Source organism: Stenella coeruleoalba (assembly GCF_951394435.1).
Source record: "Stenella coeruleoalba genome assembly, chromosome: 15".
NCBI lineage: Eukaryota > Metazoa > Chordata > Mammalia > Artiodactyla > Delphinidae > Stenella > Stenella coeruleoalba.
Genome location: NC_137161.1, coordinates 83,174,212 through 83,194,277, shown reverse-complemented (window position 1 = coordinate 83,194,277; position 20,066 = coordinate 83,174,212). Strand labels below are relative to the sequence as shown.

Below are 20,066 nucleotides of genomic sequence, written 5' to 3'. Positions count from 1 at the left end.
GACTGGTACTGGAGGTAGAAGAATCCCTGTGTGTTGTCAAATGGTTTTTCATGGAGTCTCGTCCCATTTGAACTCTGCTAGAAATGGAAGTAAAAATGCCCTCTGCGGGGTCCAGATGGCGGTTGGGGTACAGTGCCCAGTGTGGGCCTCCCACCCACACCCTGCTCTCGACCTCTCTGCCCAGACAGTGGGCTTCCTTCCATTTGCAAACTTAGAATTCCTTAGGTGTAAGGAGACAGTCAAGTAATGGTCATTGCCACTTGTGCAAGCACTGCACTGGTGGACCTGTCCGAAAGATTTAATATTTGCAAGAACTCCGCATATCGGGGTTTGTGGGAGGCAGGCCTGCCCCAGAGACCACCTGTCCTCATCCCAGAACCCTTGAAAACCTGCTCTATGTGGCCAAGGGGCTCCGCAGGTGAGTAAGGGAAGGGTGGTGAGATGGGGCGAGTACCCTGGGTTGGCTGGGTGGGCCCCGTCTAGCCCGTGGCTTCTGAAAAGTGGAGAACTTTTCCCAGCTGAGCCAGAGAGAGGAACGTTGCTAATTTCGAAGATGGAGGAAGGCGGCCTCTAGAAACTGGAAAAGGCAAGGACATAGATTCTCCCCTGGAGCCGCCAAAGGAACCAGTCCTGGTGGTTTCCTAACTTACAGAACTGTGAGATGATAAACTTGTGTTGCTTTAAGCCACTAAGTTTGGGGTAATTCGTTTAGGGCCATAATGAAAAAGTAACACCTGAGTTATTCTAGTGAGAGAGGCCTCGGGCGCGGCAATTAGTAGAGCTGGGAAAACCCTGGTCAGGTGCTTCAAGCTTCAGAGCTCTGCTTTAAGGGCTGAGCACGCTCGGCGGCCCGTTTAAGAGCGGGGCGGGGCCTGCGGTTGCCTGGAGACCGGCAGGATCAGGTCGCCGCGCCGCTTCCGTCTGGGATTGGCAGAGTCCCACGGCGTCCCCAGCGAGGTGAGCGCCCCCGCGGGGTCCCGGGGTCCCAGGCCGTGGTTGCGCCGCGACGGACATGACCTTGCCTTGCACTCCGGGACTCACCTGTGCGTCCTGCTCGATGCACCGGGGTGTCTTCAGTGGGGCCAGTTTGGGAAGGCCACAGAAACTGTGGCTTTGGAGCCCTGTGCCTCAGCTCTAAGACCTTGGGCAAATAATTAGCACAAGATTTTTTGCTTGACCCTGGCAGTGCTGTCCTAGGGAGTAGGTAGCCGATGATTTCAAGTTCAAAAACAGGAAAGTGAAAAAGTAATCACTTCATTATTGATTGTGCACACTGTCTGATCCGTAGGGATTTTGTGCATCATCTCATCCTTATAACCAGACCAAGGTGCTGTTATTCTTGTTTGACAGCTGAAGCAGAAGGACCTCAGGTAACAGCTGGGAAGGGGCAGTGCAGCTCATGAGCACTTTGCCATGCTGACACACGAAGAGACGGGCTTTTAAAGTACGAACTGGTGGCATGTAAGATTTCAGAGGTGAAGTCGGTATTTTTCACACACAGGATTGCTCTTCTTACTGGAGCACTATTTGGAAAGAAGTGGTAGATGGTGGTTCCAATTTTAAAAATTTTAGGAAGCAACCAATGCAATATTGAAGTAATATTTTTATAAACTGGTGAGACTCGATACTTGTAATTAATTTTTCAGGCTGTAGGAAAAGAGTGATAATGACATTGGGGTTGTAAAACGAGACATAATTTTTATTTTTCAGGTAAAACTCATCAACGCCTTGAAACAAACAGCTTTCAACCAAAGGAGTCATTTGATACTTACCTATATAAAGCAAACCTTAGGTCTTCTAAAGGCAATGGTGAAAGAAAAGAAAAGAGCAGATAAAAAAGGGGATAAGTTGGCCTGCTCTCCCTCGTCTGTCTCCGATCATACAGAGTTTCCCAAACAAGATGGCAATGCTGCTAGGCAAGATATGCTCCCAGGTGCTGTGCCACCATTGGACATGCAGCTCAAAGAACCAGAGCTCGAGAGAGAGTGCAAAAATGATGATCTGCGGAATGAAGATACCACCCAGTATGAAGATACCACCCAGTATGAAGAGCCCATTCTGACCAAACTCATAGTAGAAAGGTGATTTTTTTTTGCTTTTGAAAGGTGATTTTAATGAGCTGCATCGTCCATGCTCCCTTTTCTACGACTTTCATGCTCTCTGTTCTCTGTCTCTTGATAATCTCTTACTGTAGCTTTACTTCCGTCTCCCTAGACGACGGTAAACATCAATGTCTTTAGCACTGTTCTCTCTCCAAGAGTTTTAGGTTCAGATTTTTACCTCCCTAGTGGACATCGTCCACTGGACTTCAAACTTTCTGTGTCTCAACGCAAAGACTGCAGGACTTGAAGTACCATGATCTGGATTTGAGTCTTAGCTCTAGGACATCAACCCCATCGCCGAACCTTTCTGAGCCTCAGGTTCTTAATGGGGGGAAATAAATGAGTATTCGCACCTTAGAAGGTTCCTCTAAACGTTGCTGTTTCTCTCGCAGCCTTTGGCTCCTCCCTTGGTCCCTGTTTCTATCAGGGCATCCAAGCTCCAAGTCACAGAACTAATCTCTTCCCTACCCCTGCCTTTTGTGTTTCTTTTTCCTCCGTGCTTCTCTCATTCATCCTTTTCGCTACGCACAGACTTGTCTTCATACCTCTTGCTTGGGCCATTGGACTCACTTCCTCAAGAGTCCCTGCTTCTAGCCTCTCTCCCCACGCCTCATAGATTTACCTTCCTAATGCTGACTTGGTTTACATCACTCCTTGTACTAATTATCTATGTAACAAGTTACCCCAAAACATGACACTTAAAGCAATAAATATCACGTCGTTTATGGGGCTCAGGAGTCTGGCAGCAGCTTTGCTGGATGCTGGATAGTACTGGGTTAGGATCTCATGAGGTTCAGCGAAGATGTCAACCAGGGTTCGTCTAAAGGCTTGACCGGCTGGACAGTCTTTCGCAGTGGCTCCCTGGGGTGGCCGTCAGTCTCAGTTCCTCATCGCATGGGCTGTCTCCGCAGGGCTGCTTGAATGTCCTGCCGGCATGGCAGCTGGCTTCCCTGGGGAGTGATCGAGAGCGAGCAAGCTTTGGGAGCCTCGGTGTCTTTCACAACCTAGTCTCGGACGTCAGCTTCTGTCATTGCCAACAGCCTAGTGGTCACACAGGTTGCCTCCCTGGCTTGACTGTTGTGTACAGTGCTGCTATGAACATGGGGGTACATGTATCTTTTTGAATAAGAATTTCTGTCTTTTCTGGATATATGCCCAAGAGTGGGGTTGCTGGATCATATGGTAGCTGTATTTTTAGTTTTTTTAAGGACCTCCATACTGTTTTCCATAGTGACTGCCATTAATTAGAATTTTTAAAAAATGATTGCTGAATGTTATCCTACTTTTCTGGCATCTTGATATAAACATGGTTTTTCTTCTTTGATTTGCCGATATCATGAATTATATTTATAGGTATTCTAATGTTTACCCTTCCTTGGATTCTTGGAATAATCCCAGTGTGGTCATAGCTGTCACAGGTCCATTTGTTTTCCACCTCACTTACCTCAGAGCCTAGAGGCAAGCTAGGTGACACATCACACGTTATCCATTCGGTGCTGAACTAAAAATCTGGGTGCTGTTCTCGGTACCTCCGTTCCCCAAAGGCAGCACGTCAGCAAGCCCTGTTGGTTCTATGTCCGGAATATATCTTAAAAATATTATCATAGTAAAATACGCATAGCATAAAATGTACTATTTTAACCATTTTAAGTATAAATCCAGAGGCATTAAATACACTCACCATGTCATGCAACAATCCCCACTACCCATTTTCAGAATGTTTTCATCACCCCAGACAGAAAATTGTCCAGAATATTCCATACGCCTCCATCTCTCTCCCCTCTCACTACTCCATCCCAGCAGTTAGCTTCCCCCCACACACAGTCCGTTCTCCACGGCAGCTGGAGTGATCTTTTTAAGACGTAAATCTGGTCTTGTCCAACCCACCTCTTAAAACCCTCTCATGATTCCTCTTAGAGCTTTTCGATTTTATAGCAAGTCTTTATCACGGCCCAGCCTCTTCTTCCGCTGGTCTCCCTCCCATCCATTGCTCACCTACTCAGTGTGGTCCAGCTGTGCAGCTGAACTTGAGCCGGCAGGCTCTTTCCTGCCTCAGGGCCTTTGCACTTGCTGTTTCCTCTTCCTGGGGATCCTCTTCTTCTCCAGGTTCTTTGTTATAAGTTAGCCGTCTCCTTACTCCTGATCACATTCCCTGATCATATCTTTCACAAAAACTGAACGTGATCTAGAATTATCTTGTTCATTTGTTTCCTTTTTACTGTCTCTCCTTTTTGAACCAAAAACTCCCGAGGGCAGGAACTTGTTCACAGTTGCAGCCCTGGTACTTAGAAGGGGGCAGGCACACAGTGGTCCTCGGCGGGGAATGCTTGTTGAGTGAATGTGAGGTATTTGTACTTTTTCATTGATGTTCATTACGTACTTTAACACACAGTCACTGAGGTGTGCTCACATGATTCATTGCCTTGAGCTTTGTTTCATTGTAGCTACGAAGGGGAAAAAGTCCGTGGACTGTATGAGGGAGAAGGCTTTGCCATCTTTCAAGGAGGCTGTACCTACCACGTGAGTTATACCTTTTGGGACTGGGCAGGGCAGACAGTGCAGGGTGATAATTTTAGATTTGCATCTTCAGAAAGTCCACTGATTCCTCAAAAGAAATTGGAAGTACTTGATGCTGATTTTAGTTTGAACCCTGAGTACATATTTTAAGGTAAAAACATGACTACTTTAGTACAAAGTAGTCATTTTAGATTTTTTCCTTTTGCCAAGTTTTATTTTGTACAAACAACATTAAGGTCTCTAAAGTAAAAAACAAAGAGTAAAAATCCCAGCATCCTTTTGCCATAAATGTTTTCAATTTGCTGTGTCTTTTTTTTTTTGGGGGGGGGGGTGGGCACGTGGCTTGCAGCATCTTAGTTCCCTGACCAGGGATCGAACCCGTGCCCCCTGCAGTGGAAGTGCAGAGTCTTAACCATTGGACCACCAGGGAAGTTCCTCTTTTATTTATTTATTTATTTATTTATTTATTTTGGTGGCCTCTCCCATTGCGGAGCACAGGCTCTGGACGCGCAGGCTCAGCGGCCATGGCTCACGGGCCCAGCCGCTCCACAGCATGTGGGATCTTCCCGGACCGGGGCACGAACCCATGTCCCCTGCATCGGCAGGCGGACTCTCAACCACTGCGCCCCCAGGGAAGACCCCCTCTTTTATTTCTTGAATGGATGGATCAGTGTTTTTACATGGGCGTATTAATTTTGTAGATAACACCTTGAATCTTTTTTCGGTTATGAATACATTGCTGTATTAATGTATGGTTTCCATAACTTAAAAGTTTGTTTGTGATAAAATGTACGTTAAACTTACCATTTTTAAGTGTTAGTTTCAGTGACATTAAGTACATTTACATTGTTGAACAACCATCACCACCGTCATCTGCAGAATTTTTTCATCATCCCACACTGAAACCCTGTTCCCATTAAGCACTGAATTCCCATTCCCTCTTCCATAATTATTTAAAATATTACACAGTGCTCTAATTTACCATTCAGAGCTATGCCATAATTATGAGATACTTTTGGGGTGTTTTCATTTTTTGTCTTTATCAATGATGCTACAGTGGCAGTAGTCATTCATCCGTTCGTTCAGATTATCCAGGAAACGTGTGCTTGTTATAGGAACAGATTTTTGTAGATGAGGTCAAAAGGCACAGGTTTCAGTATCCTGATTTTTCCCATTAACATAACATGTTCATTTTCCTGTGTTATAAAAGCTCTTAAAAATGCCATTTATGGGAATTCCCTGGTGGTCCAGTGGTTAGGACTCTGCACTTTCACTGTTGAGGACCTGGGTTCAGTCCCTGGTCGGGGAACTAAGATACCACAAGCCATGCAGCTGGCCAAAAACAAAACAAAACAAAACAAAAAAAAACCCCATGCCATTTATTATGACTGGATGATACTCATTAAAATGACTGTCCCTCTGGCCTCTGCCAGTTCTGGCCTTTGTAGTGTTTCTTTATCCCGATGAGAATCTTCCTTCACCGCTGTGGTACTTCTACAAGGCACCAGTGTGTATACCATTCAAAGATACCTAGTGCTTGACCACATGGGATAAACCCCTCCCGGGCTGCTGAGGATGTGATCACAGCTCCTGCTAACCCTGGGTGTCCTCAGGTATGCAGTCACCTGGTAGCTCAAGCCTGGCCAGGCAGCCTTGCCCTTTCCATTAATGAGAGGCAAACACCCCTTTATTTCTGGAGGAGCCCCCTTCCTCGCTGCCAGCTACCTGCTTTGTAAACTTTGCATATTTTCCTTAGACTCAGATTCTTGCGATTGAAAGTCATCATCCGTTGGATCTCCTTTAAACGGTGAAGGAGGCAAACCCAGTGGAACGACCCAGTAGCCCCATGACCCACAGGGGTCAGACCTGCGTTGGTCACATGTTTAGATCGCAATTTCCTAAAGAGAAAACTTGAAAACAAACATTTCACGAAACACTTGCCCTTCCCGTGTGGCTGAAGCGCGATCCCTTCTGTTCATCAATACTCTGTTAAACAAAACAAAACTCTGCTTCTTGCGACCACGATTGATTCCATAATCCAGACGAGAGCCTCAGCCTGCAGTTGGAAGCTCTCTGGCTGCCCCCAGTTTCCCTGAGCGCCAGCCCTGCCTGATGTGCGGCTAGGTTCACCTGGATGGATGATATAACAGACCTTCTCGCTAGTGAAGTTAAGGCAGTGGTTCTTAAAGCATGTTCCCAGGGACCAGCAGCAGCACCTGGGAATTTGTGCAGAGTACAAATTCTTGGGCCCCAGCCCAGAGCTGGTGATGAATCAGGATCTCCAGTGTGCAGGGCGGGCCCAGTCATCTGTGCTTTCACCTCCCCCCACCCTGGTGGCTCTGATGCACAGTCGAGTCTAGAACCGCTGCGTCAGGGCACTGTTTACATAGATTCTCGGTTCTCTCCAGTCATCAACCCCTGAGCTCACCACCTCCTCTAAAGAAGGGATTCCGAGGAAGGACTGGGTATAATGTTATACGCGTTTTCTCTGATTGCATTGCGACATTCAGGTGTGTGAAGTTTTTAACAACTAGTTCCTATACATTAACGATAGATACTCTAAGTGAATGATATGGACAACTGTACATTATGTATACTTGTGTTGGTGTCAATACACACACACGCTCACACGTTCTGATAATTCCCAGTAAGGGAAAACAAAGTGTGACGTTGACAAATGTCATAATTTCTGATATCCAGATAATGGTTTTAATCTAGTCTAAATAATTTTCAAAAGACCCTTAAACTTTGAAATACAAAGCCCAAAGCATATGAGTTCTTTTGAACTCTGGAGTTTTCCAACAGCTTAATTAGGTGAGGAAGCCTGAATTTACAGCTCAGTTTTAACAACTGCGCAGCACCGCCTAGTGCCAGTTTTAGGGAACTGGGTTTTTTTGGACTCCTACTCAGATCCTTTTTAGAACAGGATAGACGCCAGTGTGTTGCCAGCTCCCAGCTGAACACTGGACAAGCATATTTGTCGAACTTGTTTCCATTTTAAAAGCTGAATCCCTGGGTGGCAGTTTTGTAAATCAAGATTGGGCCTAATGCTTTGTTGCTCTGTTTCAAAGGGTATGTTTTCAGAAGGACTCATGCATGGACGGGGGACTTACGTCTGGGCTGATGGATTGAAATATGAGGTAAAGCGTATAGTATGTTATAGTTCTAAGTGAATTATGTGATTTAATGGTCAGGTTCCCACAATTAAACATACTAGTTTCATAAAAGTAACTCAGCACATGGGTTAAAAAAAAAATCCATAGAACCAAAGAACAGAGGTGACAAGTTAGTTGTTACCGCAGGACCCTCTATAAATTGTCACCAGTTTCCAGTTTCGTTTGTATATTCTAGAGGTATTCTTCAGCCTCTCCCATTTTTTTGCAAACACAAATAGTTTATTTTTTTTTAAAGATTTAATTTTATTTATTTTTGGCTGCGTTGGGTCTTCGTTGCTGCGCGTGGGCTTTCTCTAGTTGCGGCGAGCGGGGGCTACTCGTCGTTGCGGTACGCGGGCTTGTCGTTGCGGTACGCGGGCTTCTCATTGCGGTGGCTTCTCTCCTTGCGGAGCACGGGCTCTAGGCACGCAGGCTTCAGTAGTTGTGGCACGCAGGCTCAGTAGTTGTGGCTCGCGGGCTCTAGAGCGCAAGCTTAGTAGTTGTGGCGCACGGGCTTAGTTGCTCCACGGCATGTGGGATCTTCCTGGACCAGGGCTCGAACCCGTGTTCTCTGCACTGGCAGGCGGATTCGTAACCCCTGTGCCACCAGGGGAGCCCTGTAAATAGTTTGTTATACACTCTCTTCTGTACCTTTTTTCTCTAGAGACCAAACCATACCCACTCACTCAGATGTAGCTATCTCTACTGGCTGCTTGTGCTGCGTTTGGGCCTCACTTAACGGTCTTGCCGGGTTAGGGAATGCGTATTTTTAGACCGGTGCCTCTACAGTGCGTGTGGGCCTGAAACGCTGCCCTGAAAATCACAGTTGCAGAGCTGCTAACGCGATGGTGTTCCTAAGTCGTAATGAAAGTATTTAAAGCAGGGGATATAAGGCTCACATGCAACCAACAGCCAGTTTAGGGAAAGAGGCACGTTTGGGCCAGGTGGGCAGCTAAGTGGACTGGGCAGTGGGAGATGAGGCTGGGGAAGAGCGAGGGGAGGGTCCACCTTCATTGTCACGGAGCGGAGAGAACAGCCAAGGTCCAGGGCGGCCAGAGGATTGTGTCCCGACTGCCGTTTCAGGCCAATCTTTCCCGGGAAACTCCCCCCTGCCCCCAAGCCCCGCCTCCTGGCCTGGACCTCTGGTTCATCAGCTCTGGAAGGTCAGCTGGGGCTCATTCTTGCAGACACAGACCCACCCCCATCACAGACACACAAACACCCAGTCAGGGGAGGGTTTATGGGCAGGATTCAGGCTCTCACAGAAGCATCCTCTGGGAGGTTGGCTGGCCTCTTGGGACCTCTGCTGGGCCCTCGCCTTCAGGAGTTCATGTTCCTGGAAAAGAACCCGATGCCTCTGGGCTGAGGTGTGGGGGGCACCGCATGCTGGCCGCTCATCCTGGGGCAGGAGGTTGGCTGGTGTGTCTGCAGTATATTAGGGTTTCCACCAGTGATCCCTGAGCCTGGCTAATCGTCAGCATCTCCTGGGGGTGACACTGGAACCCAGTGAATTAGCCGCCTCCAAGGCGGGTTCCAGAATCCAAAATTCTCAAGGCCAGGCTTGGGAGCCACCACTGTACCACGTCACCTGCTGGCTTCTTCGAGCTTCGTCTGCACACAGCTTTCCCGATAGCTCATTCCGCCTGGGCTTCTGTCCGGTGGAGGGACCAGGTGTGGGAGGATGGGATGTGTAGAGACGGGAGGAGGGGGGTGGGAGCTGGAGGGGGTATTCAACCGTTTCCAAGGGAGGAGAGACCGGCGTGGTATCCGCATCTCCAGCAACCCACAAGACGAGGGATCTCTCCACTGCCTTCTTTCTGCCACACTGATGACCATTTTGGCCTAGGGGGACTTTGTGAAAAACATCCCCATGAACCGTGGCATCTACACGTGGCCGGATGGCAGCACCTACGAAGGAGAAGTGGTCAACGGCATAAGACACGGATTCGGCATGTTCAAGTGCAGCACGCTGCCCGTGTGCTACATCGGCCACTGGTGCCACGGCAAGAGACACGGCAAGGTGGGTGAGGCAGCCACGCGACCCCCGGCTGTGAATGGGATGTGCAAACACAGAGAGCAGGAGGTGGGGGGGCTGTGAAGGGTATATTCACTTTTTTTTTTAATGAGGTGAAATTCACATCACGTGAAATTAACCATTTTACAGTGAACAATTCAGTGGCATTTAGTACATTCACAGTATTGTGCCACCACCACCTCTATCTAGTCCCCAAACATTCTCATCATCCCCAAATGAAACCCCATACCCATTAGGCAGTTACTCCCCACTTCCCCAGCCCTGGGCAACCACCGATCAGCTTTCTCACTCTATGGGTTTACCTATTCTGAATATTTTGTATAAATGGAATCAGACAATATGTGACCTTTTGTGCCTGGCTTCTTTCACTGAGTATCATGTTTTTGAGGTTCATCCGTGTTGTAGGTAGTTCATTCCTTTTTCACAGCTGAGTAATATTCCATTGTATGGATGGACCACATTTTGTTTATCCATCCATCCAGTGATGGACATGTGGGCTGTTTCCATCTTTTGGCTACTGTGAATAGTGCTGCTATGACTGTGAGTGCAAAGGTTTATTTGAGTACTTGTTTTTAGTTCTTTTGGGTATATACCTAGGGGTGGAATTGCTGGGTCCTACGGTAACTTGATGTTTAGCATTTTGAAGGACCACCAAACTGTTTTCCGTGGTGGCTAAACCAGTTTACACTCTCACCAGCAATGTAGGTTATAGGTACTTTGAAGCGAGGTTGCTGTTTTTGGTACTATTGTCTCACTTTTATATAGGATGATAAAATACTGTAGCACTGTTTTTAGAAAATGTCAAAAGAAAAAGTCTATCTTCATAATTATCACCTTACTCAGATTTAGACTGTTCCCTTGTGTTCTGCATTCTGTTTTTTGTTTTTTAGCTCAGAGCAGGTCAGTTCAGATATTTGGGGGAGTTGGGGATGGTGACTTCTAGATAGAGGCACCAGGATGGCTGCGAGAAGGAACAAGTTAGCGTGATAATGAGGAAGAAGATGGAAAAATCACACACACACAGAAATAAACCAGTGAATAAACAAGCAATTTCAGGCCATTTACCGTAGATCCAAATGCTTTGCACAGTGGCTACTCCCACTCCCTTAAAGGAATCATCAAAGAAAAATTATGCCGTGTTCACTTATGCTCGGAGGCAGTAAAGTAAGACGTCAAAATGGATAAAACAAACTGGTTTTGGTACATAAAAGAGAGTGAGCTTCAGTTATAAGGAAGGTACTACTCTTCACTTTAGGAGACGACAAAATAGGATTTCTTTAGGTACTTATTTGACAAATAATTACTGACTATACTGAGTGTAATGGATGTAGTCGTTTCATCCCGTATGTGACACTTGGCTATTCAGGGGTAACTGATTTGTGATCTCATTCTCACTTGGTGGGCACTTTACAGTATTCTTAATCACAAACCAGAAACATAACACGGGTTATATGTCTTACCTAAGGATGACATTTTCTGCATCATTTAGACTCCTTAAAATCATACATTTTAATCTTTACCTTTAAAAAAGCATTTGTTTTATAAGGCTTGATGATTTTATTTAAAAAATGCTATTCTTTGTTCTAGGGCTGCATTTGTTACAATCAAGAGGGAACCTCTTGGTACGAGGGAGACTGGGTGCACAACGTCAGAAAGGGCTGGGGGATAAGGCGGTAGGTATCCACCGCCCCCCCCATGTTTGGGGTGTTGGTGAAGAGCGTTCTTGGGCCCAAATAACTTTCACATAGGCTATTTAAAGATAAGGTGCAGAACTTACAGAGAACACGTTTTCTATATAAGCAGGGTGGAATATTTAAATTAACCCCAATATAATCTCAACAGGGATGAAGTATTCTTCGGAAAATTTAGAAAAACACCATATTAAATATGATGGCTAATCATACTGTTTCCCTTTATTATACATAGAAGCTGCCTCCCTTTGTTTTCTATGTGAATCACGGGTCTCCATTGTTAGTTTCATATTTTCTGAGGGATATTGACATATCGACTTGATTTTAGATCGAGCTGAGGGAGCCAAATATTTTAAGGATTAAAATACTTGGGGGCAAAATATTAACCAATCATAATACTATAGGGAGTTACTTAATAAGATTATAAACACTAATCTTACCCACTGTCACCTTATTAAGTAATCAGAAGTTTTTACAAAGTGATTTATTCTGTCCACCCCCCCACCCACCCACCCAGAGGATTGTTCATAAGGACCACATGCCTATTCATTGAATTTAAATACAGGGAAGATTGTATGGGCACAAGGATTGGATTTCTTCAGAGGTATTTAGGGAGAAAGTTTAAGGAAGTCTTAAAGGTAAATGTTGTACATGAGATAACTGGTTGTTTTTAATTTTTGTTTGTCCTAGTTACAAATCTGGAAATATATATGAAGGTCAGTGGGAGAACAACGTGCGTCATAGGGAAGGCCGGATGAGGTGGCTGACAACTAACGAAGAGTACACGGGTCATTGGGAGCAGGGGGCCCAGGTACTGTGCTAGCTGCTTTGAGTGGAATACGCCCAGAGGTGGGGGCTCTGCTGATCCTCAGCCCATGAAGTATTTGGTGTCGGGTATTGCACGGTAATCTGAAATTCAAGCTGTGTTAAATTTAGAAACTCACAAACTCACATTATGATTACTTGTCTAAATCAGCCTTTTTATTATTTTTCTTTTCTTTTCTTTTCTTTTTTTCGGTACACGGGCCTCTCACTGTTGTGGCCTCTCCCGCCACGGAGCACAGGCTCCGGACGCGCAGGCTCAGCGGCCACGGCTCACGGGCCCAGCTGCTCTGCGGCATGTGGGATCTTCCCGGACCGGGGCATGAACCCGTGTCCCCTGCATCGGCAGGCGGACTCTCAACCACTGCGCCACCAGGGAAGCCCTAAATCAGCCTTTTTAAAAAATATATATTTTGTTGACATATAGTTGATTTACACCGTTGTGTTAATTTCTGCTCTACAGCAAAGTGATGCAGTTACACATGTATATATGTTCTTTTTCATATTCTTTCCCATATGGTTTCTCACAGGATATTGAATATAGTTCCCCGTGCCTTACAGTACGATCTGGTTGTTTATCCATTCTGTATATAATAGTTCGCATCTGCTCATCCCAAACTCCCAATCCATCCCTCTCCGCCCTCCCCTCCCCCTTGGCAACCATAAGTCTGTTCTCTATGTCTGTGAGTCTGTTTTTGTTTTGTAGATACGTTCCCTTGTGTCGTATTTTAGATTCCACATACAAGTAATATCATAGGGTGTCTTTCTCTTTCTGACTTACTTAGTATGATAATCTCCAGATCTATCCATGTTGCTGCAGATGGCATTATTTCATTCCTTTTATGGCTAACTTGACCTTTTTTTTTTAAGTGCTATTTTATTAGTATTTAGTTTTCTCTAGAGGTCTCCCACCCAAGCGAGGTTCTTCCGTTGGCAAATTCATAAGTCACGTGACTCTTGGGAGGACTGAGACTACTATTTACATTTTATTTATTTATATTTTTGGACTTATTTGGCTAGACAAGATTTTATTGGGTACAAGGTGATCATTTTTGATAAAGAATTATAGTAGAGATCTTAAATGACGATAACAAGGCTCAAATTTGAAGTTTGGTCAAAAGACCAAAGCAGATCCAGACTTGCCAGCTGCCTTGGGATCTGGGATTATTACCTGTTCCCATTTCTCTGCAGTGCTTCCAGATGCTACCGGTGACAGGGCTTAAGAAGCAACTGTCCCCTAAATAAAGGTGCCTGCCTCAGAGGGTTCTTATGGAGACTGAATAAATACGAAATAGTGCCCGGCCTATAATAAGCTATTATTGAAGGCCCCGGGAATCCCATACCACCGCTCGTAGTTCTGGCTTGTCTGAATACTGGAGGGGTAGGTAGGCTGGGGCAGCCGTGTCTGGAAGGTGTCTAGAAGGGCACCACGTGATATACAGAAGGATTCTCAGCCCTGAATCTGCCCTAGCCTCAAGAGCCCAGGAGGAATCCACCTTTGCCCCACTGACAGCCCTCCCTCAGGACAATGATATGAGGATAAGAACTACCCTTAAATCAAGGATAGAAACCCAGGGAAGCCAAGAGGTGCTCAGCACCGTGCTTTTGACACAGGCAGCCTCCCCTATGAACACCAGCGCTGTGTTCGTCTCCCCCTCCCCCTTTTAGTTCCAAAGGCACTGAAGCCTCTTAACTCTGATCTTTTTACAGAACCAGTACCAGGCATTTCTCAGAAGAGGCCAAGCTTCAGGTTTTCATACAGCCCTCCCAGTAGTGTAAAAGTAAATGCCAGTAATCTCACTGGGCTCTTAACTTGCAACCCAGCCTATAGCGTAAATTGCAGTGCCTTGGCCAGTACTGTAGTAGGCCTTGCTCTTCTCCAGATACGGTGAAATGAAACACCTTGCTTCAAGGTCCATTCCCTGTATCTACTTGCATTTCCCCTCAATATAATTTCCTGATTCTGAGGCACTCTCACACCTCATTTTCCCCTAAAGAGGGAAAGCAAAAAGTAAATTCCTCTTACACTCAAAGGCTAATGTCCACCTAAAATGAAGAATCAAAAAGGTCTCAGCTCAAGTTTAATAAAGCTACAAAAGACCAAAAGTGATATCCTACTACTATACACATCAGTTTGCCTGCCCCATAATACAGCTCAGGCCGTTCCCTCCAGAGGAAGAAAGGCTGGCCTCCCCAAGCCCTGCAGGAAGGGCCTGTCCTGTCCCACACCACATCTGGGCTGAGTGTAAAGTCTTGTGTTTTAAGCATGACAGTAGTACAAAAGAGGTTTTGTTCTCATGGCCACCTACTGCAGCCTGGCCCTAAAATGGCCCAGCACTCACTTCTGCTTAGAGAAATATTCTTTGCTCTTCGGGACATCAGGCTCGATGGTATCGCTGCCAGGCTTCCAGCCAGCTGCACACACTTCCCCATGTTTGTCAGTAAACTGGAAGGCCTGAACTAGTCTCAGTGTCTCCTCCACAGAACGGCCAACAGGAAGGTCACTTATGGTGATCTGTCGAAGGATACCTTTATCAGCAATAATAAAAAGACCCCTGAGTGAGATGCCTTCATCGGCCTTTAAGACCCCATAGTCCTGAGCAATGGTGCGCTTGGGGTCTGATATCAAGGGACTGTTCGTGGGTCCCAGTCCTCCTTGTTTCTTGGGTGTCCCAGTCCTCCTTGTTTCTTGGGTGTGATGATCCATGACAGGAGACAGAAGTGAGAATCCACAGAAGCACCAATCACTTGGCATTTGAGTTTCTTAAATTCTTCTGCCCTATCACTGAAAGCAGTGACCTCCGTGGGGCACACAAAGGTGAAGTCAAGAGGGTAAAAGAAGAACACGATATATTTTCCTTTGTAGTTAGATAGGCTGATATCTTTGAACTGACCATCTGGCATTACAGCAGTTGCTTTGAAGTGGGGGGCATGGGGCCCAATTTTGGCATTTCCTGAAGACATATTGCAATCAGCACTTCTCACAAACCACAAAGGACAGTCAGGAAGCACACACACTATTTACATTTTACAAGCTATGTATTGGGCTTCCCTGGTGGCGCAGTGGTTAGGAATCCACCTGCTAATGCAGGGGACACAGGTTCGAGCCCTGGTCCAGGAAGATCCCACATGCCACGGAGCAACTAAACCCGTGTGCCACAACTACAGAGCCTGTGAGCCACAACTACTGAAGCCCGCGTGCCTAGAGCTGTGCTCTGCAACAAGAGAAGCCACCACAATGAGAAGCCTGCGCACCGCAACTAGAGAAAGCCTGCGCACAGCAATGAAGACCCAGCACAGCCAAAAATAAATAAACAAAATAAATAAATAAATAAATAGCTATGTATTTCCTGCACAGGAAAGGAAAGCTTTCTATGGTTAATTTTATATAGTTTATATAGCTAGGATTTTCTGATGACATCTTATATATTAACTTACTAATCGGGGACCTTGCTAAACTCACATGATAGTTCTAGTCGCTTTTTTGTAGACTCTTTAGGACTTTTTAATCTAGATAACCATGCCTGCAAATACAGTCAACTTCTTGTTTCTTTCTAATCTGTATGCCATTTTTTCCCCTTGCTTTATTGCACTGGCTAAGACCTCCAGGATATTTTGTGATATTGACTAGGAGTGGAGGGAGTGGACATCCTCACATTGTTCCTGATCTTAGTGTGAAAGAATTCAGTCTCTCATCAAGCATGATGTTAGCTGTAGGTTTTTTGTAGCTACCCTTTATCAGGTTGAGGAAGCACTTTTTTTTTTAATTAATTAATTTTTTGGCTGTGTTGGGTCTTCGTTTCTGTGAGAGGGCTTTCTCTAGTTGTGGCGAGCGGGGGCCACTCTTCATCGCGGTGCGCGGGCCTCTCACTATTGCGGCGTCTCTTGTTGCGGAGCACAGGCACCAGACACGCAGGCTCAGTAGTTGTAGCTCACGGGCCCAGTTGCTCCGTGGCATGTGGGATCTTCCCAGACCAGGGCTCGAACCCGTGTCCCCTGCATTGGCAGGCAGATTCTCAACCACTGCGCCACCAGGGAAGCCCCGAGGAAGCACTTTTTCATTCTTAATTTACTTAACCGTTTTCATCATGAATAGATGTTGAATTTTGTCTAGTGCTTCTTCTGCCTCCAGTCTGATGATCATGTGGTTTTTCTTCTCTGGTCTATTGATTGGTTGAGTTAGATTAATTGATTTTCAAATGTTGAGCCAATCTTGCATTCCTGGGACAAACCCAACTTGGTCATGATAATATTATCCTTTTTATATCTTGCTGGGTTTAATTTCCTAATATTTTGTTGAGGATTTTTGTGTCCATGTTCATGAGGAATACTGATCTGTAGTATTATTTCCTTATAACATCTTGTCAGCTTGTAGTAATCAGGGTGATGTCAGCTTCATCAAATGAATTGGGAAGTGTTCTCTTCAAGTTTTTGGAAGTTTGTAGCATTGGCATTCTCTCTTCCTTAGCCATACAGTTGAATATGCCAGTGAAGCCTTCTGGGCCTGGAGTTGTCTGTGGGATGATTAAATTAACTACATATTAACTATAAAACCAATTTCTTTAGTAAATAATGTGCTATTCAGGTTATCTATTTCTTCTTAAGTAAGCTGTGGAAGTTTGTGTTATACTGAAGGAGTTTGCTTGCTTCATAGAAATTGTTAATGTTATTGGCACAAGGTTGTTTATAACGTTACCTTATTCTTTTAATATATATAGGATCTATAGTGATGGTCCCTCTTTCTTCTAATATTAGTAACTTGTGCTTTCTGTCTCCTTCATCAGTCTTGCTAGAGATGTATCAATTTCATTAAAATGATCAAAGAGCCAGTTTTAGTTTTGTTTTCTTTCATGTTTTTCAAAATAACTGGTATCTATTCTTGTTATTACCTCCCTTCTGCATGCTTTGGGTTTAATTTGCTCTTTTCCTAGAGTTGCATGGATGCTCTATTGATTTGAGACATTTCTTTTTTCCTAATATAAACATTTAATACTACAGTTTTTCCTCTTAGCACTGCTTTATCTGTATCCCACTTATTTTGATATATCATGTTTTTTAAGTTTTGTTCAGTTCAAAATATTTTCTAATTTCCCCATGACTTCCTCTTCGGCCTATAAATTATTTTGAAGTATGTTGTTTAATTTTCAGATATTTGGGTATTTTCTCAGATACGTCTCTGTTGTTTTTTGTGTGTGTTTAATTCCACTGTGGTCAGAGAACATACTGTCTATAATTGCATTTCTTTTCAGTATGTTGAGGTTTATTTTGGTCTATCTTGGTGAATGTGATGTGTATTTCTGACTTTGTTGAGTGGAGTTTTCTATAGATGTCAGTTAGATCAAGTTGGTTGATAGTGTTGTTCAGATCTTCTATATCATTACTCATTTTTTGTCAACTTTTTCTATCCATTTCTGAGAGAAGCATGTTTAAGTATCCAAGTGTAGTTGTGGATTTGTCTGTTTCTCCTTTCAGATCTATCAGTTTTTGCTTCGTATATTTTGACAGCTTGTTGTTACCTGTATACACGTTTAGGATTGTTATGTGTTCCTGGTGAGTTGACCCTTTTTATAATTTTATAATGTCATTCTTGAACCCTGGTGATTTTTATTTCTCTGAGCTCTACTTTTTCTGACATGAATATGGCCACTCCAACTGTGTTTTCTTCTTTTTAACTTTAATGGTGGTAAAATACACATAGAACTTACCATCTTAACCATTTTTAAGTGTATATAGTTCAGTGTTAAGTACATTCACAGTGTTCAGCCGTCACCGCCGTCCATCCACAGAATTCTTTTCACCGTGCAAAATTGAGACTCTGTACCTATTAAACAATAACTCCCCACTTCCCCCTCCCCCCAGCCCCTGGCACCCACCATTCTACTGTCTGTCTCTGTGAATGTGACTCTTCTCGATACCTCCTCTAAGTAAAATCATATAGTATTTGTCCTTTCGTGAATAGCCTATTTCACTTAGCGTATATATGGTATATATATCCAAGCTGTGTAAGCTTGTATAACAATGAATAAAGTCAGATAGGGTTAAAAAAAAAAAAAAAAAGAATGGTGTATATATACAAACATTCCATTGTTGAAAAAATTGTGTATGTCTTTATATATGTATGTAATATGTTGATTAAGTATGATTGTATGTGCCTGGGAAGAACAGAGATGAATTTCAAACCCAACTAGTAGTTACCTCTGGAATGTGGGATTGAGGAGGGAATATTTTTATCAATCTGCATGTTAAAAGTAATTAAAATTTAAAATAATATTAAGCCAGGCACTTTATATACACTGTTTTCAATGATTACATCCAACCTGTGGTAGGTGTTATTTCCCTTTATAGATGAGACCCAGAGGGCAGAACTAATTAGCCTTATGTCAAAGGGCTGGTTTGTAAATGACTGAGCTGAGGCTGAACCCAAGTTTGTGAGGCTCCATCACGCATGCTCCTTGCCCCTTCACAGGAGTCCCTGGATTTGATTCATACCTAATTTTAAATGGATTTGGGTAAAAAGAGGAAACATTTTGAGCATTTCTCATGGACGTTTGCTTTCTTTTCAGAATGGCTTTGGCACACACACATGGTTTCTAAAGAGAATCCCCTACTCCCAGTATCCCCTGAGAAATGAATATGTGGGAGAGTTTGTGAACGGATACCGTCATGGCTATGGCAAGTTCTACTATGCCAGTGGAGCCATGTATGAGGGAGAATGGGTTGCCAATAAAAAACATGGCATGGTGAGTACAGACCTGTGAAGATTACATTTTAAAGGTTATGTAAAGGCATGTCATTCTCTGTCTAGTAAAGTGCATTATCCATTTTGCATAGGATAACTTACTGTTTTGTTAAGATGATTACATAACTTTTAAAATAACTTCTAACATATCAATTTCCTTTGTATTTAGAGGTTATTTAATTAGTCTGGTGTGTGTGTGTGTATGTTAGGGTGGTTTTGGTTGCAAGTAACAGAAAAGCTAGCTTAATCTTCCATAAATGATAAAGAATAATGTGGGTTTCAGTGTTGGTTTGATTCCGCAGCTCCATGGCGTCAGGGTTTCTCCTCCATCCGTCCATGTCTCCTGCCATGTCAGCTTCACAGTTATGCTGCCCTCCCTTATGACTGCAAGATGGCTGCTGTGGTTCCAGGCTTCACGTCTACATACCCCACTAAGTAGAAGGAGACAAGAAACTCTTTTTGGAGAAGTTTTCCACAAACATCTTTAGCTTCACTGAGCTGAACTGGGGGTCATTTGCCCACCTTTGAGTCAGACCAACCACTGGCCTGGGTGTGATAAATATCAAGAGAGTCCCCATTCTGTGACAGGCACCTCTGCTGTCATCAGCATATTTAATAAGCCACATTCTGTGACCTAGGGGTGCTTAAAGTTGGGGAGAGGTTGTGGGGCAGATACAGTGAGGGGAGAGAAGGGGGATCGGGGAGAGGAGAGAGGATCTACACGGTAACAAGAGACTCCAGGAGCCTGACTGTATGTGGACTAAGTGCAGATCTTAACAAGCAAACAGAAGCCTCCAAACCCTTGAAAAAGATATTGATGTACGTTTACCAATGGTTTCCTTTTTCTATAATTTTTTTAAAAATATTTATTTATTTATTTGGCTGCATTGGGTCCTCATTGTGGCACATAGGCTCCAGGGCACGCGGGCTCAGTAGTTGGGACACACAGGCTCTCTAGTTGTGGCACGCAGGCTCTGGAGCGCTCGGGCTTAGTTGCCCCACAGC

General features: G+C 44.4%; 1 protein-coding gene and 1 pseudogene across 3 annotated transcripts in view; one reads left to right on the top strand and one right to left on the bottom strand.

The window, feature by feature from the left end:
* The first annotated feature begins 54 nt into the window (after positions 1 to 54).
* RSPH10B (radial spoke head 10 homolog B) overlaps positions 55 to 20,066 on the top strand; it is a 40,723-nt gene continuing 20,711 nt past the window's right edge. Inside the window, exons 1-8 of one of the 2 annotated variants that reach the window (XM_079899065.1) lie at positions 1,293 to 1,370; positions 1,711 to 2,081; positions 4,547 to 4,622; positions 7,691 to 7,759; positions 9,621 to 9,794; positions 11,397 to 11,482; positions 12,191 to 12,311; positions 18,886 to 19,062. In XM_079899065.1, coding sequence (XP_079755191.1) covers positions 1,807 to 2,081; positions 4,547 to 4,622; positions 7,691 to 7,759; positions 9,621 to 9,794; positions 11,397 to 11,482; positions 12,191 to 12,311; positions 18,886 to 19,062 — 978 coding nt within the window. In that variant the 5' untranslated portion in view covers positions 1,293 to 1,370; positions 1,711 to 1,806. Of the gene's footprint in view, positions 2,082 to 4,546; positions 4,623 to 7,690; positions 7,760 to 9,620; positions 9,795 to 11,396; positions 11,483 to 12,190; positions 12,312 to 18,885; positions 19,063 to 20,066 lie in introns of both variants that reach the window. The other variant, XM_079899064.1, reaches the window with a different exon arrangement.
* LOC307198682 (peroxiredoxin-1-like) lies at positions 14,457 to 15,355 on the bottom strand (annotated as a pseudogene). The gene has a single exon. The product of its transcript is annotated as a peroxiredoxin-1-like (transcript).